This window comes from Porites lutea, chromosome 3 (assembly GCF_958299795.1).
Source record: "Porites lutea chromosome 3, jaPorLute2.1, whole genome shotgun sequence".
NCBI lineage: Eukaryota > Metazoa > Cnidaria > Anthozoa > Scleractinia > Poritidae > Porites > Porites lutea.
Window position 1 is genome coordinate 28,516,953 of NC_133203.1, and position 26,866 is coordinate 28,543,818.

Sequence of the window (26,866 nt, forward strand, 5' to 3'; positions counted from 1 at the left end):
ATGCTTTGAGGTGTGCATTTCATGTAAGGTACATTGTCGTGTCAGCTTACATCAGGTAGTCGTTTCCAGTCTATTGCTCGTTCACTTGCTTTTTGGAGGCGCGGCGCGCGAATTTGTTGTTGTTGTTGTTTTTTATTTCAAACCAGAGGACTTCCTATTTTCATTTCACTTAGCAAGCCACATGCAGTCTATGGTGGCGCAGATTACACTGAAAGCAGCGAAATTACATTACTGGAAAGCGGTTTGTTTTACCAGACGTTGTTTTTCAGGTATAATGCCTTAATTAATACGCTTAAGATTATTAATAATTTTTTGCTGTGAGATTCAGATTTATACCTTGGGCTCAAGCTTTGCGCTGAACTCAGTCTTGCATCCCATCAGTGTAAAATTTTATGGCAAAGCAGCCAAAACAACCGGCAATTGCACAGATTTACCCTTGGTGTGTTTTTATAATATTCATCTACATCTACATCTACACTTAATAATTTTGACAACGCTTTCGCGCATCAAGTCAAGTCCTAGGCATTCTTGGTGGGCGCCGGGTGTATTCCCATTATAATTCAAATTGAATTTAACAGGGTTAAGAATCCCAGCTGGCCGGAGGCAAACCAGCTGGTTACTTTCAAGCATGGCCAAGGATTTGAACTACCGTGAACAAATCCAGCTAGCTGCTTCATCCTGTGACTACCACAAAGACAGTTGATAAGTTTAACACTAATCACATTATGACAGCCTTCAGAACATGGGCTTTGCAATACAATAGAGCAATTGATGAAAGGTTTTTACTTGGTTAACAAACTGTTACCAATGTCACAGTCATGATTTTTTATACAGTAATCTAGCTGCTTGAAATAACGACTGCAACGAAAATGATCATTATTTTCTTTGTTGGTTAATTATTAACAAACCCCAGCCCAACCTCTATTCAGGGAACACTTACCTTAATTATGAGGGTGTCCTCTGAATAGATGTACCACTGTACGTTTATATGATATACATGTATGAGGAAATTCACAACAACAACAAGTTTATTCAGTATTACCATTTTGTACAGTTGTTACCGATTAAAATAACAATATTAAACAGCTAAATTTAAGCAAATGAAGATATGATGGAACGGTAGAATAAACTATGTTTCTTTCGTCTTTCAAATGCTTGAAAGATGAAATTATCAGCTAGCCTTTTTTATCCCCAATTTTAGACCAAAGCGGCTAAATAAAGAACATGCCCCTTGAGTTGGATACTTACAGTGCATTAATTTGACATATATATAGGATATATTGTTAAAGTGTGAAGGATAGTTGGTTGCAAAAGTTTAGTCTGGGAAAGTGTATAGAAAATCAGAGTTTTTGGTGTAGAATAGGCATTCATTTATGAGAGCGTGTTATGAAGATTGGAGTTTCTAGTTCCTAGCTTGTCTAGGATGGGGTGAGGAATTTTTTGTGTCTAACTCTCGAATAGGGAAGCAAAATTGCAGCTGAACATAGTCTGGTACAGGCTAAGGCTTTCATGAGGATCCTAATGACATATCCCCACCCTAACATCATCTAATATATGCCCTTATAAAATCAATCTTAATTGACAGCTGTGATCTGACCTTTCAGAAAAAACCTTTTTCTCATAAACAATTGGTCCTGCAAGTTTTATTCTCCATGCGTGGCATGAATATCTTGCTTTCTTTCTTTTTAAGCATCGTCGATATGCAAAAACATGGAGAAGACATTTCAGTTTCAAGACAAACTCCCAAGTCTTCCAGTTCCACCATTAGCTCAGACCTGTGAAAAATATTTAGATTCAGGTATGTACAATATTATTGTATAGCTGCAGGGGCTCCCAATGTCAATTTTTGGAAGATATCTGTTCGGAAGACGATTTGAGATCTAGAATTTTCGGAACATTTGTTGGAAAATTACTTGTTTGCCTGCCTCTCCTAGGATTTTGAACATCTAAAAAATGATATAATTGCCCGTTTTAAACAGATTTTTACCCTAAAAAGGTCACCTAGAATTTTCGGGAGCCTTTTTTCTGGCTGAAATTTTCAAATTAAGCCTTGTTAATCAAGCAAGAAACTGAATGAATCAAATAATTTTGCCCTTTTTGCTAATTCCTAGTATTTTGGATTAATTCTCATAGGGGCATTTATTAGAGAGGGGCACCTAATACAATTTTAACAGTGTAGAGAGGTTGTTTATTAGATAAGAGGCATTTATATGGAAGTGGCCATTTAAGCAATAGACCACACTTTCTATGGGTTTACCGGCGTGATAACCCACGCGGGATGTTGGGAGAACACGAGAAAAGCTTGTAAATCACGAGCCGAAGGCGAGTGATTTACAAGCTTTTCGAGTGTTCGCCCAACATCCCAAGTGGGTTATCACGCCGGTAAACCCATAGAAAGTGTGGTCTATTGCTTTTATAAAATAACTTTTAGTAGAATGGATTCTTTTAGGCAAAAATGTGGTTTTAGTACGGTGATCAAGTCATGTCTTCTCTCTAAAGTCATCATAAGCCAATCATGACTCACGATTTAATAGCGCTGAACTTTCTCAAAACTCAGTTCAGTCAAACAACAAACAGCAGCACTTCAAAACACGAGTTTTCGCACTCATTACATGATAACTTATGAAAGCTGTTTGACAGGAAAAGTCAACATTTATTCATGCGAACGTACAATGAAAGAATACGTTCATGGTTTGTTTACTACAGAAGTAGAAATTAACTGAACATCAGACTGTACGCAGGTGTATTTTGTTGAATCGATCCGTAAGAATTTCGTGCTTACAGACAGAACTGGCAGCTATTGTAATGGAGGACTTCATTCACATTTTACAAGCCGCAGTGGTTTAAGATCTGTTTTCTGGACTTTATTATGATTAAGAAATGCTGCGGTAACGACGTGGCTTCATTTGCGAACTTGTCGCATGTAACTTTATATGCACCTACAATACAGCGACCGATGGAAATATGTCAGTGGTGGAGAAAGGTTTCTTTGCCGTAGCCACATACTGGCGTTAATATTTGTCGATTTGTAAAGTCAGGTGGTTTGAGGTAGGTTATGGTATCGATATCACCAAATAATTTGTGCAAATGTTTGAAAAAACCAGCCCGAAACTCTGACATCTTTCATCATCGTTGGCAGCTTGTTTACAACCTACAGCGGCCGATTTTGTACCATATCTTGATCAGAGATCTCTTTTTGGAACAATTTCTTTCATTAAGGAATTTAATTTTGACATAAAATAAATCAAGAATGCTAAAACTATCCGTTTTGTTGCTGGTTTGCACATGGTTAAGTTTTCCAGGAGACTTTCTACACCAGAAATTCACACAGTTGTTGTCTTTCTCTGCGATTTGGCATCGTCGTGAAATGTAAACTGCTTTCCAGCTTTGTACTTTATTACTTCAAAAGCTATGGCATTAATAAAATGTTGAAACCAACGCTTTCGATATTAAGAAGGGCTAGGTAAGTAGCTTGTTCTGTTTTTTAGCCTTTCTAAAATCGTTGTTTGCAGATCAATAGCGGGTTTTGTTTATGGCTCGTGGTCCGGATGTCTTTTTCTATGGGTTTACCGGTATAATAAACCATAGGTTTTTGACCAATCAGATCACGCGTACTATCTCAGTTATTTTATAACTATTAATAGGTCATTTACAGCAAGTAGCTGTTACGTGGGTTGGACGGAGGTAATATGACACCTTTTTGGGGAAATGTTCCAGGACCAGTTCTATTTTTAAAAACACTTAAAGCACAATATTGCATACAACAATAATAATAACAGTTTATTTATTTATTTATTAAATTCATTCTTGTGTTGTGTTATAGTGAAGCCTCATCTTACAAGAGAGGAGTTTCTCCATACAGAATTTTTAGTGAATGAATTTGCCAGTGGTATTGGAAAAGAACTTCAGAGAAAACTTGAGTTAAGAGCCAAGAGCATGAGAAATTGGGTAACTGTTAATGGTTTTGTCTGCCTCAGCATCACTTTGTAGTGCACTGGGTTTATTTTGCTGGTGTATGCAGGTGTAACTAAAGGTATTAGGATAATTAAAATTTTAGGGGTATAGTTCAATTAGTAAGAGGACCTTTAGTCACACCTGTGCACCTTTTAAGTAAATATAAAAGAGAGTTTAAGCTTCAAGTTTACCGCAAGCAGCAAACATCAGATTCAAGTTGAGTAGAAAATGAGTAAGTAGAAGTAAGTGAGCAAGTAGAAAATGAGCAGACAAAAACAGCTCAAAACAACTCTTATGGATAAAAAATTGGGTGAAAGTAATACTTTATGTGCATAGAAATGATTTTGAACAGTAAGTGACAAGTAATGGGGAACTTGGTCATGTGGTACAAATTCGCATTTGCCATGTGATGTAAACATGATGCTTAACCTCTCTAATAATATCAAACCCCCCATGTGTAGAGTTTCATCAATAGGAGATTATAATGTACTGCGGTCTATGTGATCTTATTATGATTAATTTTGATGCACACTTTGATTGGCCACAGATGTAATTTAATGTTTGATATATATTTTCTGTGAAGTAGTTGACAAACCCTTGTCCTAGTTAACGCCACCATAAAACTGTATTATGTTATGTTGGAAGAGGCTTGCAAAATTAAAGCTTGCATGGACATATTTAAAAACTTGCTGCTAAGAATTTTGATTGAGAGTGGGAGGGACAAAATGTCTACAATAATCTGAGTACATGTATTGTACTGGCAATTTTTACATAATTAATTCTTTATCAAAAAGTGTGTATGCTTGGGAACTCTTCTCATGGAGCTTCCAGTAGCTAGTTTGATTCCCGAAAGGAGGGAATAACATTTAAGAGAACTTAAGCTCCTAAGTTTCTCAGCGACTGGTGGAGTCCCTACCCCCCCCGCCTCCCCTTTAACAAAAAGACGTGTACCCTTCTGGCCATGAATGGTCCCAGTTACCTGCTGAGGTAAAATTTAGGGAGAACACTGACTTATGGGAGGTTCAAATATATGTTTGTTCATCAGCTTGAGACGTGGTGGGAAGATGTAGCATATCTATCATCCCGCTCTCCGTCAGCACCTACTATCAACATTGGAGGCCCATTACCTATAACAGATATTTGGCCTGCTCAGGAAGGGACCCAAATCAAGAGAGCTGCGTTAATGGTTCATGCAACTCTTCAGAATTGGCAGAGACTCTATAGGTTGGTAAACAAGTATACAAGCACCTTAAATACAGCATTCTAGCAATAGTACCATTTACAAAGTTGAATATGAAACATTTGTGTTTATAGGTACGTGCTGCTTATGATAACAGTGAAATCCTTGCATTCATCTGTGGTAAAAGCAGATCATGTTGACCCAGTGTTTTGAAGCCTTAATGATATTGTGTACAGTTGTTGCACACACTCCTTAGTAGGGTGTTCACTGGGCATCGAGAGATTAGAGAATTCTCCATTCACTTTGCAGAATTCTTCGGCAAACGTTTAGTAGCCTATGACTATTTTTTATCCAGTCGTGGAGCCTCTTTCAAAAATATTCTTCTGCACCGTTACACCTTTCTCCTGTGACTAGACTTCTTAGTGAAAACCCTGCTTAGTTTTACCAGACAAATCAATATCTTTATGCTGCTCAAGAGGGCTGTTACCATGTCGAGCAAGTCTTCTTGTCACGCAGCACAAAGAGTAATGTCACAGAAAATAGTAGGTCATAATCATAATCATTACTACATGTACTCTCAAATTCGTCACTTCTTGGGTGTCAATGTAATTACTGGTAAGATAATTTGTGGTGGAAGGCCAGGGAAAGGGACGTTAAAGTGTAATTCTCATTATCACAAAACTTTTGTCGTGTCATATTATAACGTGACTGTATGGCAAGAGATCTAATTCAATTCACAGAGTTTATAGGTCAGTGTTAACCTTTTGACAACCGCTGTGGTCATTTTCTTTTCATAATGGAACGATGCATGCATGCCTTAGATGCATGCCTTAGATCTTTCCATCGATACCTTGTTTTGGAAATACTGACCAATTCTGAGTGAGTTTAAGTCACAAAAATTATTACACTAAGTAGCATTTTAGGAGGAAATCCTATGACTGGCCTACTACACTTTGCAGCCAAGATCAAATTTGTCCCTTTTGATATGGAATAGAATCTTCAAAAAAAAACAACGCAAAATTTTGGCTATTGGATACCAGTATGTGCGAAAACAAAAAAGCTGCTAATTAATAATTTCATTTAATTAGTCAGAAAATATGCCCTTAATGTTGTATAAATTATCTCATTTTTAGCCATTTCCATGCTAATTGGACAAAAACCAGTCCAAAAAAGAGGATGAAATTGCTGGAAAATGTGTTTTTTTGCTGTAACTCAATGGCAGTGAACTTAGCTTGAAGGTTTCTTATTTATGTTATAAGCATATCTGTGCATATCTGTTCATATCTCTTTACCAGCTGATGCTCCATGTTTTGTTTCAGTCTTTTGGAAACTTCTGTGAAAAAAAGAGATGTATTTAAACATTGTATTATGATAATTTATTGACACACTTGTTTTCCTAATATTCTGTCTTCTCACTCCTTATTGATTTTGATTAATAGGCAAGAATTACCTGTTGACAGAATGGGTTCCATTCCAATGTGTATGTTTCAATTTTCTCGACTCTACTCTTGTTGCAAGATTCCTGGCAAGGAAAAAGATTCATTAAAAGCCAACTTTGTAACAGGTACAAATTTATTATTGTTGACTTTTTCGTGAAATTGTAAAATAATTATTGCCAGAAGCCTGACTTATTTTATTCTCTTAATGTTTAAGCGCCTCATGCTTCGCCACGTCATATTATGGTGCAAATAAGAGGAAGGATCTTTTGTTGCACAGTATTAGATGAAAATATGGAGCCACTTTCACCACCGGAGATAGAAAAGTAAGTATGAGTTTTCTTTTGGTCCTTGATAGCTGTGTTATAACAATGCATAACTCACTCTGGTGGGGATAGTGCCATATACAGGATATAATAATAGACATGTGCCACTGTGACAGATATGATTTTCAAGCAACTCAGTCTGGGATATGGTATAGAAATCAAAGAGTTTACGTCTAGAATAGGGTGTCATTTTCAAGGAAACAGATCAATTTATTGGTTGAAGATTTTAGTGTACACTAGGAAAACCAGGAATTGACACTTAAAGGAATGAAATCAGCAAACCTTAATTTACCCACAATTCAGCTTTATTGCAAAGAAGGCGTCCACCTTATTAATGTCTGAAAAATACAAGCATCTCTAGGATAGGGAGGAATTTTGGGAGTTTAGTCTACATATAGTCTAGGGTAGCAAGATTAGGTGTGGTATAGGGAAAGGGGTCTGGGCTCCCAGTGGCACATCCCTACCCAAACGTTCCTAAGGTACCTCCCCCAGGAAGTCAACATAGAATCAAAGAAGATTGCACAGTGCTACACGTTCCTTCTCTCCAATATTTATTTGAAAAAAGGCACATAGCATTACTGACGTGGATAAGGGCCCAGGGAGGGAGGTACTTCCATGTGTAAGCTGTTAAGGTACATGTCACAGGGATAAGGGTATGGTTTTTAAGGTGCTAGTAAAGTGATCCCTTCATGGCCTTTATAAGGCAATGTTTCCCTTGGCCTGCACCACAGACGGAAGTACCCAAGGGGCGGAGTATACCCTTTTCTAAGATATCTAGGTATCTGTCACACGGTAGAGCATGGACTCGGGTATGTGGCCCCGTTTATATGGGAGTCCCGCCGGGAGAAATAGGGGGAAATTATGCAACAATGATTAATATTTCACAATGGAAAAAGATTTAGAGGGAGGAAGCCAAAATACTTTTCAAAAGTCAGGAATGCAAAGCGCCCGCCCTGTCCCCCTTCCCCCTACTTAATTCACGCAGTATGTCACTGGTGATTGGCAGTCAACAACTTAGCCGAAGTACAATGTAAAATTGAAAAAGCTAACGCTGAAGAGCTGGTGAACGTCAATACGTAGTGACTGTGCTAACTAAATAACAATTGTTGATTGGATACACCCCTGACCAACTGTTCATAGGCAGCTTCAAGAGACCGAGTCCTTAGCATCATCGCCTGGATTAGAGATTGGCAGTTTGACAGGAGCAGATCGGGATGTTTGGTACGAGGTGAGGAGATCATTGACTTTTATGTAGCATAGAGAAGAGTAGCGCACTTTCACCGTGATACATTACAGGCATTATTTTTAAGCATCCCACACGCGAACAATTTGTGCAAAGGATCCTGGCAGCTTGAGTCATGGACAACAAGTAGACCTGTGTAACTTTATTGGTTTCACACTCAAGGGTGTAAGAACAGGCCTCTTTTGGAGATTCCATAGTTTTCAATGACAGATTTTTTAGTAAGTCCTTTACACAAGCTTTGGACTGATGCTTCGGGACATGGGAGAACATGTTTCTGGAAAATTAACCCTTTTGTTCCAATAAAATGCAACATGAATTCTCTCCTAATATTATCAGTACATCATCCAGGGAAAAGGTTATCGGAATTAACAAAATGATCAACTAAAGGAAAATTGGAGTGATCTTTTATGAAATTCTCTCAACCAGTTTTTTTAAGGAAATTTAAGGATGTCAGTTTGGAGAATTGGTATGTAGATAAAAAGGGGGTGCAGCGCATGACACCAAAAGGAGTAAAAAAATAATACCCTTTATGGCCGCACAAACTGTATACCTTATATCAAGAGCCATAATGGGACAGCTGCCCCATCATGGCTCTTGCTTATGTAAGGGCGTACCAACCACGCCCCACGAAGACTCATAATAAGTAATAAACCATAAATGGCAAAACCTTCAGATCCAGAGACTAATCTCCCCCCCCCCCCCCCCCCAGTCCGGGCCCGGTAGTCTGCGTAGCAAGCGTTTCCGTGCCGTTTCGGAGCAAAGAACAAGGAATGAGTGTCAAAAGACCGCGCGAAAAATGTGATGGGTAAAAGAACGGGGAGGGGATGGGGAGGAAAGGAAGAGAACTTCCCCTCCCCGCCTCTTTCATTTTTGGCTCTCATCCCATTTTTCGCCCGACGAAGACCGAAAGTCCAGTTCCTCGTCGTTCCTCGTTCTCTTTTTGTTCCGAAACCTCACTGAAACACTTGCTACGCAAGCTACGGCCCCGGTGAGAGACTCATCTCTCACGTGAACAATCCAAGGAACTATGCAGGCTAAGGTGCTTCTTGGTTTTACGTTCCCAGCTACGAGAGAGGCTGATCAGGTTGGATAAAACTAACCAAAAGAACCTGGAGACCATTGAAACAAGTTTGTTTGCCCTGGTTCTTGATGAGCGCAGCCCAGTGACAGAAACAGAGGTAACTGTAACAGTTTTACGCAGTGTTCTTACCAGACCGCGGTATTGAACACTTTTTCGGGAAATGCCAAACTATAATTAGCCCGTAGGGTCGATTCAATTCAATTCAATTCAATTTTATTCACACTTTATAAAATATTTACATTATATGTATAGTAAAGTAGGAATACACTAATAAAGGAGAAGAAGAAGGAGAGAAAAAAGAAAATTAATGGCTTGGGTAGAAGTGTACGGTGGTCAGAGGAGCTTATATAATATAAGCCAAAATTTAATGGGTTATGGCGTCATTAGAAAACACCCATGATTATATTTAAGACTCCGACCTGTGAAAACGTTGAGATAACTGTATCTATCGTGACCCGCTTTCTTCCTCATGACACCTACATTTGCCTACATTTGACAAAGTAAGTGTGTAGGAATAATCGCGATAAATTATACTTTTTAGATTCGAGCCCGAGGACGACTACGCGTACGAGATTTGACGTAGAGTTTTTTCGCGTATTGTCAAAATATAGACTTCCCGGAAAGCTTCATTTTACCATTTTTCACTAGAAAAGTTAGCATTGTTATCTTTAGTGAAGGAGATTGCGTGCTCCCCCGATCGCAAAATGATAAAATTTCTAACATTTGATATCTTGTTTCGCCACCACGACATTCGCGCGAAAACTCGTAGTAGAATGGCGACGGCTACCACGTTTTCCCGCCAAAATGACGCTGGCTCACGCGCGAGCACTACTTAGGGTGCGTTCGATTGGGAAATCTGGATTTTAATAGATTTTAAAATCCGGATTTCGGATTTGCAATCAAACGCGAAATCCGAAAACGGATTTCAACGCTGAGATATCTGTTTTTGGATTTTCATTTTTACCGTTCGATTGGCAAATCCGAAAAAGGATTTGAAAACTGTCCTTAAGAACAGCGGTCTTGCACGCGCACGCATACTTAGCAAAGAGAAGACCACTGTTCACGAGAATGGTTTTGCAAATCCTTTTTCGGATTTCCCAATCGAACGACGAAAAGGGAAATCCAAAAAATCCGGATTTGGATTTCTTAATTGAAATCCACCCTGAGGACGGATTTCTCGGAGGTGAAATCCTTTTTCGGATTTCGCGTTCGATTGGGAAATCCGGATTTAGATTTTGAAAATCTAAATCCGGATTTCCCAATCGAACGCACCTTTAGTATTAGAGAAATTTAGAGTGACGCTTACGGAAAACGGCAAACTTCAGATTCAAGTTAAGAATTTCTCAAAATAGAAAATGACCGGTTAAAAACAGCCCAAAAAATTGTTATAGACAAAGCTAACGTGGAACTACTAATTTTGGGGTAGAAGTAATGAGCAGTAAAGCAAGAGTTGAGGGAAAACTTGGTCACGTGGTGCAAATTCACGTTTGCCGTTAGCCGTAAACGCGACTCTAAATTTCTCGTCTTAGAATCTAAGATCATCTAAAGCTCTCTATTAAGTTCCAAAGCAAGTAAGGGCGAGTAATCTGCAATACTAGACATTACCTCAGTGATTTATGTTCTCTTTTTATCGCAGGTGTGTGTAGAATCAATAAAGGGCGATTGTAGAAATCGATGGTTTGACAAATCCTTAAGCATTTTAGCATTCAAATCTGGAAGGTTTGCTACTCACTGTGATGTAAGTACAGTTACTTGTCTTCATATTTGTACAGTTGCTTTGACCTAGCCCCTCACAGGAAGCTAACGTCCATTGCAAGGTCATTTGAATAGGGAAATGTTATCCATTCAGGGAGTTTGCGAAAGTTCACGTGGTTGCCATGAGTACATTTAGAGACGTCCAAAGAAAGGAACCTCCAAGACAAATGAATGTAAACAATTGAATTATTAGTGGTGCAAAGAAATTTTCCTCATCCACTTATCTTGGTCCCTGCGCTTCTTTTGGGTAACCTGTGTAGTAATCACGTGCCCGGCGGTCAATGGTTGACCAGTTGTTAGGCGTGGTGCTCTGCGAAAAAAATGGAAGGATGCGTAGAAAAACATGGTCATTTTGTCCCGAAACCCCAAATATATATTTTTTATAATACAGTTAATATCCAGGGCCGGGTTGTTCAAAGCTAGGTTAAGATAACCCAGGGTTAGTGCGAAATTTGAATTCAGATTTGAAAGCTTAAAAAGAAGATTCAGTTTAATTCTTTTTGTCAAGAAGTTGATGATTGGATACTCTTGAAAATAACAGAGAAAATTACCCGAGAAAATGTTTTTCAGCATAAGAAAAAGAAACCCGGGTTAAATTTAACCCTGGGTTAAGCGCTAATCGGTCTTCGAACAACTGGGCCCAGGGCCCGGTTTCTAGTAAGAATGGTTAAGTTTAACCAAGGATTAAGCGAAATTTTAAGCGCGGTTTTCTTGCTAAGAGCATGTAACTTAAGCTTACAAAATAGTGTTGTGCCTTTACTCTGCGACACAGTAATGATTCACACAAAATGTTTCTCTAAACAATGCATAGGAAGGTAAATACGGAAAGGGGAATAAAATCTCTTAATCCGGGATTAGCGCTAATCTGCCTTTCGGGAACCGGGCGCAGGGGGCTTAAAAAACGGAATAGAAAAAGCGCTTGGAAACAGGCTAAAGCAGTGCTGATCAGTGCATTAATTTACTGGTTTTTAATTAGCATCAAAACGTCATAACAGATCGGATTCATTTCAGTACATTTGGAGCGAGGGGTGCCTATATCCGGGGGGAACGCTTATAATAAGATGTATCTTTTTGTTAATCATAACTATAACAAAATTCTCAAATCTGATTGGCTATCAACTGCCCTGATTTCAGCACTATAGAACAGAACGCGCAATCACGCGCGCGCTAAAATGGCTTTTTTTTTAACTACTAGCCAAAAACCCTCTCGAAATTTCTTTTGTTCTGATTTAAAAAAGCCTAAAATGTCCAAATGTTGGTTTTGTTAAGGTCATGATTAATTCATAACAGAACATCGTGTCGTCCAATTCGGTCTGTAATGATACTCATGATTAAACCGCCGGACTCCCGCCCCGCGGTCGTCCGATTTTGTTTGATCACTCGTGTGATTATCTATCTAATTGGACTCCACTCATTCCTGTTACCACTATGTACAGGTAGACGGACGTATAACTGAGGAGGGGGGAGGGGGGCTTATAAGCGCCAGTTTACGGTGTACCGTTACTCAAACTAGAGTACCTATAGGGTATGGACTAACTACCGCGAACATTTCGATTAGATTCGCACCTCTATCCTTGTATTAAAATTAGAATTCATTATTCATTCAAAATATTTCACCGTTTCTGATTGGATCTAAGCTAGCACCGGCTAAATGTTCATATCCAACCGGCGTTAACCAAATATGAAAGATGTGAGCAATATACCATCGAATCAATGGCGTATTGGCTTGGAAATGGAGTTGATCGATGGTATGATATTTACCTGGAAACGAGGCTGCTCGGGCGACAGTCTATTGATCAACCTCGTTTCCAGGCGCGGGCGCCTAACTGTTTATTCACGAGTGAACTGAAAAAATAGCGTTCACGGCTATCTGAAAACGAAAAAGCTGAATTTTTAACTAAAACTGAACGGAAGAAATGCAAGAATAAGCACAACACATTGCGCGATGGATGTTATCTACTTTTTGAGTAGTATCTACTAGAAAATACATCTGTTTATATCCTGAAACCGTACCGAGAAATAGGCCAAAGTTTAGAAGAAAGTCCATGAGGAGGCAAGCTTGTTAACCCTCTAAACCCTAAGATCAAAATTTTAATTCTCATTTGTTGCCCCTATTCATTTCCTAGAGAATCAGTGGGGAGAGGTTGATAAAATAGCAAGCAAATTTATCATGTGTGATCTTGTCTGTAATTCTCATGACGACTCTGTTTTGAAAAGCACTTATATTACAAGGAGAAATTTGGTGCTGATAACTCTTAGGGCCTAAAGGGTGAAGAACTTAGAAATATTTTGAATAAATGATAAAACAATTATTGAATTCGTCTTTCGTATGATGTGAAGAATTATCCACATCTCGGAGGGTGTTATCTACCTCGGCCTTCGCCTCGGTACATAACAGTCTCCTCGCTCTGTATAATTCTTCGCATTCGACTCACATCATCCTCAGCTCATTTGATAATTGCTCAATATTTCTTCCTATTTGTTCTTTTTACAGCATGCACCGTTTGATGGCATTGTAGAAATAAACTCTGTTTACTCAGCATGTATGTCTCTCCATGGAAACGGAGGGAAATGGAAGGTAATGACTTTTGATGCTGTACTGTGGCTAGGCTGTTTTTATATCGTGTTTTTTTTTGGTTTATGGTCTTTTCGCCTGCTAGTCGTTTCGCCAGCGTCCTGTTCGCTAACTTCTGAAGTCGATTCGCGTGCGTGTTGGGTCAGTTCCCTAACTGCTTTCGCCTGATCAGTGGCTGTAACTTTGGTTCGTCTCATGAAAAGTTCTACATTTGGCCCGGGCTTTAGCCAAAATGACTCTGCAACATCCTATATTTCGTCAGCGTTCGCTATACTAACCACTAAAAAAACTAGGCGCAATTGCTTTGTTTCAACTTGGCGTTCTGTCAACAAATTGTTATTTTTTAGTTATTTCGTTGTCAATATTTTTCCCTTACAACCTGAAATTCGGTGAATTAAACCTATATACCTGTCCCTAGTTGCTTAAAAGCTGGGTAGCGCTATCCATTGGATAATTAACAATTTGTCCAGTGGATAAGTATCAAGGAAACCAGTTGCAATATCCACTGGATAGAGATTTCTCCGGTGGATAACGCTATCCACCTTTTGAAGCCTGGACTACGAGTAGTTCCTTATTTCCTTGTTAGGAAACGTACGGTGATCGAAATGCTTGAGCGTGCGCAAAATAACCTCACGCGAGAAGAGGCGCATCTCCACGCGCACACGTGTTTTTCCCCCGCACCCGAGTAAACTATACGGTCTATACGGTTAAGTCTTTTACTCTTCCGTCAAGGCGGTTGACAAGTCTAACGTGGTAGCAGACTCCGGATCATTTGAGGTTTTTGGGTAACTGATAATGACCACCTACCCCTCCCCTAAGTCACGATTCAGTGACGATTTTGCTCTAAGCAGGAGCCCATAATATCGGCATAAACCGGAGCGAGCAACTTTTATACGCTAGTGTCACGGCGTTTTCACGGATCAGTTTATTTTTAGAACGGTTTTGGCGCGAATTTTGAAAATCTGTTAAATTTCAAAAACCAGTGTGCAAAACCTAGAGACCTAAAAATGATATTTTTGGTCTTTTTTTAACGTGTCGTTTTCCTTTTTGATACCTTATACTTCGAATTCACTCATAGACATAGTGGAGATTCTATTTTCGCGAGAAAAAGTCCCCAAAACTTGTCCACAAATAAACTGGCCTGTAAAAGCGCCGTGACGTAGACCTAGTATGGGAGTTGCTCGCTCCGAGTTGTGGACTCCTGCCCTAAGTGAGAAGTAAGTAATGTAAACTAAGGCTTGAAAAACCACTACAAAGAACTGTGAACGATCAATGTAGCTCAACGTTGTATCAAACAAGATCGTGATCAGTCGAAAAAGATAAAAATTGAATTAAAGTCAAAAAGAATACAGCAAAGACTGATCAAACAACGTGAAAAAGGCTGAGGTATACAATATTTCGACTGGCCAATACCAGTCTTCATCAGGCATATTAGGAAAAACCACGAATATACAGAATATATACTACTGTAAAATAATAAACGGAAGTTACATGGTATGACGTGGTAAGGTGTGGCTACTAAGAAAAATAAACCGAAAAAAAGGATAAAGATTACATAATCATTATAGTTTGTCAAGTTTATTCATTCCCAGAGGATCGATGGTTTTGGCTTTATCAATGAGGAGCGCCTCACGTGCTTTTTTTAAGACAATCGTGTTCATATGTAGGTGTTTCAATTGGGATAGGTAACATATGGGAAACAGAGTGGCTATTGCTGAGAAAGTGTTCTGAACTGCGGTTTGGATGTAACTACCGGAGGAGTTGAGTATAGGGTGTCAATGTTACCGGTAATTAAAACAGTCCTTGAGGCAGCGTTTGGTTTCCCCAAAGGCGGCATTGAATCATGTAGATAACATTAAAAGTATTACAGGTAATATGGGATTTGATTTTGTCATGGCCATGGTCAATATAGGGGCATGTGATGCAGTCCCTGCTGTCGCACGGTAATATCGCTTAAATTGTTAGGACGGCGGTAAGCTACTATCGGATGATTTCAAAAAACATTTCTACAACGTTCTGAGGAGTAGAGGAAGTGGGAATGTTTGTGAATAATTTGCGCGACATTAGGCAATGTAAGGTTACAAGTAATAACAAAAGGAGTGGTTTCAGTCCGTGTAGGAGGTTTGTCTTTAATTGCGTAAGCACGAGGAACGTCTGAGGCACGCTCTGTTTGTGTTGTGAGAAAGGCTTTGTCGTGACCACGATTGGTAAGGTAGTTAATAGAGAGTTTACGCAACGACGACGACGGCGCCAACGAGAACGGCAAAAAATCAATAGGTTTAGACAAGCAAAACAACAACTTTGCACGTGCATCACGCCTTTTTGTACATTTCTCTGCCGCCGTTGCACGACTACAACGTGAGACTGCCTAATTTCACGTTTTGTTGAGGGCGGGAACAAAAGACAACAACTTTCTTTCTCTTTTCCTGAACTTTGATGCAGTCCTTTAGAATTCGACTCCAAACAAATTTGCCAACATTTGACGAATTAAACGAGATGAAATAAACACGATAAAGTTTGAGGCAGCGCAAATTCACTTTTTAAGTGACGTTTTCGTAGCTGTCGCCGTCGTCGTTGCGTAAACTCCCCAATAAGTTCATTAGTACGCTGTACGTAACTGTCATGGCTGAGAAGTAAGTGTCAATGTTGACTTCGGGGAGGGGTAGGTGGTCAGTTACACAGAAATTGATCTCAGTCTCACACAACTGTCTTGTTTTGGTTTCAGGGAAGCCAAGAGGTAAACAACTATTTCAGACCTCAAGAGCTAGTGTTCACTGTTGATGACGTTATATCTCGAGGAATTAAGGAAACCATTCAAAAATACGAAGAGACGGTGAGTCCTCTTACCAAATTAATTGCTTCATATCTCGACATAACCACGCTGACGCATGAACCATCCAACCTTCTTTGAAACATTTTCCCCTGGCTGTCGTTTGCAGGTAAATTTTAAATTTGAATTCCTATGATGCAAAAGAAATTTTTGCGCTGTCCTCGTTCCATTTCAGGCAAACACAATGAACTTATTTTTACATTACCCTGGGAAATACGGTAAAGAATTTATAAAACCGTTCAAGATCCATCCGGACACGTTTGTACAGCTGGCTCTTCAACTGACGTATTACAAGCTTCATGGCAAGTAAGTTCTGCGAAATAAACTGAATATCTACAGTGATACATGTCAAGTGTGTGAAATACCGTAAACTTCCGATTATAAGCCCCCACATTTATAGGCTCATCTCACTGTAAGCAAAAAGGTACATCGCCCCTCTGAGCTCCCACCTCTAGCTTGTACTGAATTCGACTTTTAACGGACCTTTCCACTACGTTTTGAACCTTAAAAAGTATGTCAGCACTGCTATGTAGATTGTTTTAAAAGACTTTTTTGGTCCTGTCATAAGCCCCTCGCTCCTGTTGGTAGGTGATAGGCCCTCCTACGAGTAAAACTATGTATGAGCCCAAGTTTACGGCAAGGGAGGTATGAGGGATCCAGGTTCGAGATAATGGGACTCAACTGCTTAAACTAGTGGTGAAGTGATTCTCTCTTGCGGAATGGCTCCTGCGTGGGTTCAATTAAAAATAGAGAAGGGGGCAGTGGACGATGGGAAGAGGAAAAAGGCTTCCTCTTTCCTTTTCCCATAGTCCCCCGCGCACTTTCTGTTTTTCTCCCTACGACACAGAGAGGCCTCTGCGGCCGAGAGAGGTATAGTGAAGAGTGGTGCGGTATTCATTAAGTAATAACAGCCCTATGGTCATTTCTTTTTGTAGACCTGCAGCAACTTACGAGACAGCTCAGACGCGACTGTTTTACCATGGCAGGACAGACACAGTAAGTTACTAAAAACACTTGTGAAGGCAAAACCACAACGACAAACCAGTGAGGATCCGCCGGATCTTCAGTATACCTGGATCAGTAAAATCTTGAGTACCAAATTTTAAAGAAAGAAAACATAAGTAAAGTGGTGAATTATATTTGCCCGATATTTCGGTTTGCAACACAAACCTTCAACGGGGGCTATAAAAGAAAAATGAATACAGATAAAAGATGGACGTTACATATGCGGGATTTAAATACATAGCAAACAGAAAATGATAGGCTACTAAGAGATAAATGTCACTAATTGAGTTCATCACGTCTATTTATACCACGAAGTTCTAAAGTGATAGCTTTGTCAATGAGGTGAGCCTCGCGTGCCTTTCTGTCAGAGTCACGGTTGCTACGGATTAGTTTTAAGGGAATAAGATTATAGCTGATTAGATCCTTATTGGGATCCGGTCTTTCTTTTTTGTAAGTTGGTCCTTGCTTTCAAAATTGAATCTACTCGTTTATAGCGTAAATCTGAGTCATTTAAAACCGAGGTGAATGAGTTTCGGTTGTGAAAAAAAAATCGAGAAGCAATTCAACTATAATTATTCTGAAAATTTGCTTTTTATCTTAGGTTCGTTCGTGTACAGTTGAGTCGACTGCTTGGTGCAAAGCAATGGTGGCAAATAACGATGATGTAAGCTAACATGTGTCACATGTGGGATTGGTTAGCCTTTTTTATTTTTTTCACCCCCGTTTTTCGCCTTTTTCCTCCACTGGTAAGCCTAACCCTTAACCGTCACAAACTCCAATTATGATGCAGATGCGAGTATACTTTTAAATGATTTGGGGTGGCAAAACTTTGAAACTCAGCGGCAAATTCAGAAGGCTGTGATGGTGTATAAATCTTTGAATTGCCTTGCACCTGATTACATGTCTTCAAAATTCGTACTACGCAGCGATTTATTTAATTCTTATAACCTTAGAGATTCTGAAAACAAGCTTGCTGTTCCCTTGCCGGCGGCGCTGTTCTGTGGAACAATTTGCCCACTGATGTAAGACAAGCAAAATCTTTGACTGGCTTTCAGAAACTGAACACGGCATTCATGGATAATGCTATTACCGTTAATTCTATAGTTTGTAAACATTTTTAGGATATTGTATATTGTATATTTAGCCTGATTGTTTTTACCGTGGATAAATAAAAGTGATGTTGCCTAATCCTAGGCTAGGGCCGAGTGGTCTGAAGTTAATTTTACGTTCACCTGAAACCACCAATTTTTCTTTAACTTTCGTTAATTTTTTTCCGCTACAGACCGCTACAAAAATACGACTGTTTCGAGAAGCTTACAAAAAGCACGATAAACTCATGAAAGACGCTGTCAATGGACAAGGTACTGAGGAGGTTTTACCGTAAAGCTACGAAATAACAACCTCCGACAATAATAACGTCCCCCTACCCCCCCCCCCCCAAAAAAAGGCCTCAAGTTGCGGCTCGATGCTTGCTACTGATCTCGAATGTTCTGATCCCAGAATGTTGTTGTTTTTAGTAATTGATCAGAAGTTAAAGTGAAGAAACTAAAGCAAGATCTTGTTGTTGTTGTTTGCCCATTTCAGGCTACTGTATCTTTGACGTTGTTGCTTCATCTATGCCAATCACATGCGTACAAACAAATTGTGGTTTAGCTGTCGACTTGCATTTCTTTAACGGTTTAAGAAGTTAACGGTTTTAAAGCACCCTCGTGCAGACCTTTAAAGTAACGAGTACACTGCAGAACAGTCGTTTTCTTTTTCTCAAAATTGCTTTTCAAGGCGCGAAGCGGGAGAGAGGAAAAAAACTCTTCTCTTCCCAATTTCACACTCGGCTTTGACCCTCACTCTAGAACGTTGGTATCAACCGTACGACCCCGCTCGCTTGTTCTTGACTTACCGTCAAACAAGGCTCGGTTCTTTCCAAACCTCGGGGTATTGTATTTCAGTCATAGGGAAGAAATTTAGTCAGTATGCTAACGAGCGAAGTAATCACCTTCTCCGGTCGCTAACGTTTACCACTCAATGACACGGTTTTATCTCTCTCTAGGTATTGACCGTCATTTGTTGGGATTACAACTGGTCGCTGCTTCAGAAGGTGAGAATTAACATTCTCCAGCTGAGGGTTGCTAAGCGTGCCAGCGCTCATGAAAACTAACGAAAAGTATAGCTCCCCAATGTCGCGAAATTTTAAAGACGTTTTTATGATGGGGGCGGGGGGGGGGGGGGCGGGGCACAAACCTGCCCCCCAGTATACAAACATATGTAAATTTTCGCAACTTTGCGGACCTGAATCTTCGCTCGTTAAATAATAGTAATAATAATAAAAATAATTTTTATTATGCTTTTGTCGATGTACCTGGTTAATATTGCACTCCAGGAAATTTAATTACAGTACCAGATATATAAATTAAATGTAACGAGAATAATGTGCAAGCTAGGAAGCTAAATGAAGCAGCTGGTTTTCTTGTTACCTCCCTGAACAATTTAGGTTCTAGGTAGCAGGTAAAATCAAAGGAAATACAACGAGAAAAAAAAAGAAAAGCAAAACAAAGTAGGAAGAACTTGTATTTACATTAACTATGTTGCTTCATCAACAAGACGAAAAATTATTTCATTTGTTGTTCTGACAGTAGAAAGCGTATAATTTTCTTCAGAAATGCATACGCACTTTCAAATTTGGCAATTTTACTAATTTTAAGGCGCTTTTTCCACAGTAGTGTCGACTGATCTTTTCCCTAACTTGTCCATGTCAAAAGTTGAAAAAACCGTGGACAAGATGGGCTCCTGCCGTGGAAGGGTCTATCGGAGACACATCTAAATAAAACTAAACAACTAATTTTAAGTGGTGACGATGAGTTGCTACCCTTGCTTCTTCCAAGGTTTTTCCTGAACGAATCTCTGGAGAAGAGATAGCAAAATGCAAAAATACGGTGAAGTCATGAAAGTAACAGAAAGATCATAACGTAGACTTCAGCTCCACTCCCTCTCACACCCCTCAATGATAGATTTTATGTCTCTTTTACAAATCAGCGAGTATTATGGTTGACGTAAAAGCTCTCAACAATTAACATAGTTCGTACAATCTTGGAAAGGTCTTGAATTTTACTAGTCGTCTTGAAAGTTCTTGAATTCGGTTTAGGTCCTTGAAAAGTACTTGATTTCTTTATTAGGTCTTGAAAAGTCCTTGAAATTCACAACCTTATCTTCGCCAGTTGGTTATAAATGGAATGGTCTGTGGCTTGATGTTATGTCCCCAATGCCCGACAGTATTCGAACGCGGCTGACCAGTTCACATCGCAAATAAATTTCTAGAGATTCGAATTAGTGAGTTCGGCAACAGTTCTTTTGGTCACTTACTTTAGGTGAACAGCAGAGAAAGCGAAAACCCACACATTTTATTAAAATTATAGCGATTTAGAGTAGTCCAGAATTGTTATAAGCAATAAATGTTCTAGAAATACTATGGATATTAAAGAAATAGTTAGTAGGTGAAATGAATTTAACGTTCAGATCAAAGAAATAAATATGCGGAATTTGGGAGAAGTATGCGATCTTACTTTAAGTTAGATGTACAATCAGGAAAAAGCAAAATTTTATTTGAAGTTTTGGTAGTACGCATGCGTCCAGGTATGGGCCATTCAAAGGGACGGCTGTCCCACATGCAGGCAAATTGCGGCTCGAATTACTCGTTTCAGTAACATCCATTACCAACAAGACCGTACTTACTAGGATCATTTCTATAGTACGCGTCCCGTCTTTGTACCCTAACAAAGACAACCCCATCAACCGTGATGACGATGCGAAGCGTTCACCTCTGAGCGCGAAGCACGTCGACGACTTTGCCTTCATGGCAATCGGTCGCTGGCGATTGATGACCGTTCCTTTTCCTCCATCAGCGGGGATTAGGAGGAGGTGATCGCATTCTGAGCGGTTGATCTTTTACATCTTAAACAGAAGAAAAAATTAAACAGAGCATCAACATTGCTACCTTTGTAATTTTTAGATTCACAGCCCCATGTTTGGCCAAATTTCTTTCCTGTTTCTACAATAGCTCTCTACTTTTTGAACGAGAGCGGGTGATTTATATACCTCTGAATATTTCGTTAATTGATTTATGTATAGCTTCGTCTTTGAACGAGAGAAAACTTACGAACATGATTTAAATATCTCTTGAATAGTGATTTAATTCTCAACTAATTTGACTGGGTCGTACGCTTTACGAAATGAAAATTATCTTTAAAAAAGCACATGTGATGAATCCATGGTTACATGTATTCACATGTATGATTCAGACAGGTATTTATATTTAGCGCTTCTGTCAGCGTTGATGCTGTGTTCATTTGCAAGTCGAATGCAACTCAACAATTGTTTTTCGTTTGTAAACTATATCCTGCGTGACGAATTATTCGTGACTCAATACTCAACGCTTGTCGAATGTCTATTAGCTAGTCATGTAAAAAACACCACACAAATCCGTTTCGTCCGCCTTCAAACTTATACAGAGAGTACGTCCTCTGCTCGTGTACGTGAACAATGTTAGCGTTCATCAACAACGGATCTTTGCTCCTCAAAGTGGATATGTAGTTCATAGTTAGCTTTAACGGATAAATATTGCTTTTTTTTGTTGACATCCGTGTTGTAAAATGCATGCTTTAGCACGTGATTATACTTCACGGACTCTTAGCTAAAACGTAAGCGAAGTACTGCTTTATTTTCAGTGAAAACGATTTTCAAAAAAATAGCCTTAAGCAAGTTTTAGTTTTTCGCCAAACCGTAAACTCGTTTAAAGGCAATTTACTTAAACATGATGTAAAGTTGTTTTTCTCAATAATTTTATTTAACACAACTGAACTAAGTTCAAGCTAAATATGATCTAAGCCATGTCAAAAAATTAAAATACACCTTGTTGATGTAAACGGTACTCGAGAAAGCTTCAAAGTAAATCGTTTGGAATGATCCGATTAAATTTTACAAGGACAAGTTCAATTTCCTACAAGTGTGCGTTAAAACTATATTCATAAGATCATCACTTTTTAAATCCACCGACAGCCAGAACAATCGAAGGCAGTTTTGAGGTTTCTTGCGTGTGCCCTGCTCGAAAAAAATATTAGGGATCTCAAGATCCGAGGACGGCGACGGCATAGAAAACGTCGCTGAAAAAGTGAATTCGCGTTCTTTCAATCTTCACCGCGATTACTCCAAGTCACTAACTTTTCAAATGTAGGCGAACCCTCCTAAAGTTGAATTCCTAAGAACCATATCCAAGTTCAGAAAGAGGGAGAAAATTTCGTCGTCACTTGAGTACTTCCTCTTTACAACGTGAAATTAGGCATTTTCACGTCGTAGTCGTGCAGTGACGGCAAAGAAATGTACAAAAAAGCGTGATGCACGTGCAAAATTGTTGTTTTGGTTATTAAACCTATTGCTCTTGTGACGTTCCCGTTGCCGTCAACGACGTCGGATCTTAAGGTCCCCATTGTATATGGCTAAGACGTATCTATGTTTGAAACGTTTTATCCAATCTCTGTTCTGATATTGTAAGGGTCCCCAAAAGGTTCGTGATTTAAGCAAACTTAATGGAGGCGAGATTCGGGATTGAAAGTATGCCCTGCATGCGGGACGGGACTGAGCGAAGATTTGGGTCGGGATGACGGGATTGAGAAACCCTACTGACTAAGAACCTCTTATATTGCCTCTCTCCTGTCTGGCTACAGCCCTGACAGACCAATCCGTTATGATTAATCTTTTGGTCCCCACAAGTCTACCCGAAGTCCCGAATCCCCCTTTGCTAGACTACAAGTAGTCCCCATTTTTCCTCAGGGATATTAGCGCGAGCGAAAAGCGAGCGCACGTGAAAATACAGCCACGCGAGAAAGGCGAGACGCGGCGGGGAGAACGAAAAATGAGGGTCTACAAAGCCCAGGCTTTTGACCTTATACGTTGCTCTCACAACGCATAACCCTCTCCCCGCCGCGACTCACCTTTCTCACGTGGGGTGATTTTCACGCTCGTTCTACTATCCCTGAGGGAAAATGGGGACTACTCGTAGTCTACACTCTTGCTTAACTTACCTTCTTTGGCAGCCGTTCGTTGTGTCATCACGCAACGCTCCTGCGTGATGACACAACACAACTGCGAAGGAGACTATCTGGTGTGTGCCTTGATTCCACAAATTGTGAAGTGGTCTTAAAGAAAGAGAGTCCGCTTTTCAAACCGTGTTTTTCTTTTGGATGATCATTTACTTCTTCTCTTTCCTTTGCAGGAATTCTAACTCCAGCTATCTACTTGGACAAAGCATGGACAGCCAGGTATTTGCTTTTCTCATAAAAGTTCCGTTTTCTCAATCCATTGGAGGTTTAGTTGAGCGAGCTGCTCGGACTCTGTGGGAAAAAAAAAGTCCTACACAGCCCCTTTTATATCTTGACAGGCATTTTTTAGCACTCTGAAACTCTTTTAACTCAGGGAAGATCATCGCAGTTATGTACTCAGCTTACAGCAGTTGCGAAAAGAAAGCCTGAAAAAAAATGCACTTTATTTGAGTGACAATATATTTAGCACGAAAGTACTAATTGGGGAAACTATTGTTACGTCTCCTACTGGAGACGGGACTACCGTTTTACGTGGTCATCCGAACCACGCGAGGGTCTAGCCGTTTGCAGTGCAAAGGAACTACCGTCATTTTTCAGTTATTTCAATACCCTGAGTGTTGGTCCGATCCCGGGAATCGAACGCGCGACTTCATGTTCTGCAGTCAAGCGCTCTACCGATTGAATTGAGCCATTCCTGCTGCGGTTAAATAATAAGTCTGAAAAGAGTTCCATCATGTTGTTGGAGGACGAAATACACTGTGGTACAGATCGGCTGCTGTGTTCCACGGAACGATGAATACATGTCTTTCATGACATTAAACAATTTTTTAGCTCTAGCTTTAGTCGCATAGTAAGCGATTGCACTACATTCGTGGAATACTTTCCAAGGACTGTTCCAAAAGCCTTCGTTGGAATTTTTATCAATGTACATGCCTTTTAATATTTATTTTACAGCGGTGGAGGCGCGAATTTTGTCCTGTCTACAAGTTGTACAGGTTTTACGACCGTTATTGGTGGCTGTGCCGCCATGGTCAAAGACGGTTATGGAGCCTTTTACAGCATCCAGGAAAATGAGTAAGATTTCTTATCTCTACAAAGCTTTATTTTATTGTTTGGTCGGTTCCTACCTGATGATAAATATCGGAGGTTTTTGAACCACCCGTGCCACTTTGTTTACCAGTTTGTCAAAGGAAGAGTGTTAATCGATCGCGCGTTCTTTGTTATGAGACAAGCGCCGTTTCATTTGTTTCCTTTCTAGTTTTGATTGGTTTTTTATGGTACCCTCCAGAGATTGGCTTCAATAACGCACGCCAACTAATGCTAACTAATGTTACCTAATGAAGTGTAAATAAGGTTAACCAATTATCACTTGATTGCACAAGTTTTCGCGCGCTTATGTCGGGCGCTCAGATAAAGAAATAAATAAATAAATAACGATTTAGAGGTAGCACATCCACTTAGTGGTTCTTCGTCTACCTGATTCCTGGTCGAATTAGAATTTGGAAATGTTGGTTTTTGAGGAGATAGGGAAACCGGGGTACCCGGAGAAAAACCTCTCGGAGCAAGGGAGAGAACCAACAACAAATTCAACCCACATATGGTGTCGACACCGGGATTTGAACGTGGACCATATTGGTGGGAGGCGAGTGCTCTCACCACTGCGCTATCCTTGCTCCCCTAATAGCTAGTGAAAGGGAACAAGCAAAATGTGAGGGGGACTGAGGCTGCGTTCCAATATCTGAACGCCTGAAAAGAGCAGCCTGCGTTGCAGCCGGCCCACGCACTCCTCTAAACCATTTGTGTACTCTGCTATACAGAAGGTTTAGAGCGTCTGCAACGCAGGCAAGAAAAAGCCAAATAAAGGTTACCTGAGCACGGACTTCTGTCGTACAAGGGTCTCGCGGGTATTCCATGATAATGAGCCCAAACAAGGACAAAACAGATGTTTATGGCTGCGACTGCCCGGCGTGCGTAAGCCGTGGGTTTTTTATTCTGAGTGTCTTCTTGCTTTATGGTGTTTCTAACTGAGTTTGAAGCTGCTTTACTTTGATAATCACTACAGGCAAAAGATGTAGATGAAGCTGTTGCCTTTCTGCTGATCAGAACCTAACCGAAAGGTTTTTGTTGTTGTTTTCTTGTTAGCATAACATTCTGGATCGCTACGTTTACAAACTCCGATGTAACAGATGCCAACAAGTTCAAAACTGCGCTTGACGAAAGTTTATCGGACATGAAGAGCCTTCTAATTACCGCCAAGCTGTGAAATCCATAACAATAGCTTAAAAGCTTTCATGTCCACACTAGTCCCTTTTACTTAAACGCATACAAACTTCTGCCTTTGCGTTCACACGTAAACGATCCGCTTAACCGTGGCGGAGTTGGCTCAGTCAGAAGGACTCTGGACTGCAGTGAGTGGGAGCAAGAGAGAGTTCTCTTGGTGGGAGGCAGCAGTTTGATCCAACTCGTTTCCAGGGCTTCCAAATTTCGAGGGAAAAGCCCTGGGAAAGAGTTTGAATTCAATCCGTACACCGGGAAAACACTACCTTGGGTTTCAGAGGATATTTTTGTCTTATCGATACTGATGGTTGCGCCGAGAGAAAAAAACAACCATCTCGGAAGTCTTATCAAACCGTAAGAACGGTTTATTTCATGTTAGGTATTTTGAGAACGGGCCTCTGGAGCCAGGGTAGGAATACACAGGGTGTTTGAAGTAGACGGATAAAACGTGTTGGACGATCTAAATTCATTCAGACGTACTTAACTGAGCCACAGGTCAAAATTTTCATGAACTTAACTCACTAAGTTTGGTTCGTCTCATGAAAACGGATTACAGTTTCAAAAAAAAGGTTGCAGAGTGGATTTGCCCGCTATTAGTTTGTATGCTTCAAAAAAGCTGATTGGACTGGCCATATGAATCTCTTCACTTCGAAATACAGTACACTTCTTTTTGTGGTAACATTTGAAGCAACAGGTATAACATTCGCCACTCTTTGAGTACAGAAATTAATTGCACAGTTTCGTGTACCTTTTCTCTCCTCAAATGGAATAAATTCGCCTTCTCTCGTACTTGAATTGTACAATACAGTGGAACCTCGATATAACGAAGCTCTATATAACAAAGTCATTGATATAGCGAACGATTTTCTTTACCCCAATAATACTAAATCATATGAAAAAGAACCTCGATATAACGAAACCTCGTTATAGCGAACAAATTTTGTCAGTTCTTGGCCCTTCGTTAAATCGAGGTTCCACTGTAATCAAGGCCACTACTGTCATGTACTGTCTTCCAATCAATAGAGTAAATCTCAAAATACACTATAAACAGTCTCACGGTGTTTTTAAAGGGTCTCTATAGTGAATAACTTGGTTAAAACATGCAAAAGCCGCGA

At 39.9% G+C, this 26,866-nt stretch overlaps 2 protein-coding genes and 1 non-coding gene across 3 annotated transcripts in view; 2 read left to right on the top strand and 1 right to left on the bottom strand.

The window, feature by feature from the left end:
• Positions 1-16,759, bottom strand: part of LOC140930861 (uncharacterized) — a 52,521-nt gene extending 35,762 nt beyond the window's left edge. The window contains exon 1 of the mRNA XM_073380574.1: positions 16,746-16,759. The gene's annotated coding sequence lies outside the window, so the exon portion shown is untranslated. The remainder of the gene's footprint in view (positions 1-16,745) is intronic.
• On the top strand, positions 142-26,644 carry LOC140930862 (peroxisomal carnitine O-octanoyltransferase-like). Its single transcript, XM_073380575.1, has 19 exons — positions 142-269; positions 1,691-1,798; positions 3,824-3,948; positions 5,000-5,178; positions 6,574-6,698; positions 6,788-6,896; positions 8,037-8,124; positions 9,204-9,317; positions 10,857-10,958; positions 13,470-13,553; positions 16,276-16,383; positions 16,556-16,686; positions 17,316-17,376; positions 17,987-18,049; positions 18,668-18,746; positions 19,433-19,480; positions 23,648-23,693; positions 24,429-24,548; positions 25,617-26,644. Exons 1-19 carry the CDS (start codon positions 182-184, stop codon positions 25,735-25,737), a joined length of 1,899 nt encoding a protein of 632 aa, XP_073236676.1. The 5' UTR covers positions 142-181; the 3' UTR covers positions 25,738-26,644.
• Positions 21,098-21,317, top strand: LOC140932501 (small nucleolar RNA U3). The gene has a single exon (XR_012164966.1). It is a non-coding gene; the product is annotated as a small nucleolar RNA U3 (small nucleolar RNA).
• Positions 26,645-26,866: the final 222 nt, after the last annotated feature.

Excerpts from the sequence above, each read along its gene's own strand:
- LOC140930862 (XM_073380575.1), top strand. The coding sequence starts at position 182 with ATGCAGTCTATGGTGGCGCAGATTACACTGAAAGCAGCGAAATTACAT. Across the intron at positions 8,125-9,203 it reads ATCGGGATGTTTGGTACGAG|CTACGAGAGAGGCTGATCAG; the intron begins GTGAGGAGATCA and ends TTACGTTCCCAG. Across the intron at positions 16,384-16,555 it reads TTCAAAAATACGAAGAGACG|GCAAACACAATGAACTTATT; the intron begins GTGAGTCCTCTT and ends GTTCCATTTCAG.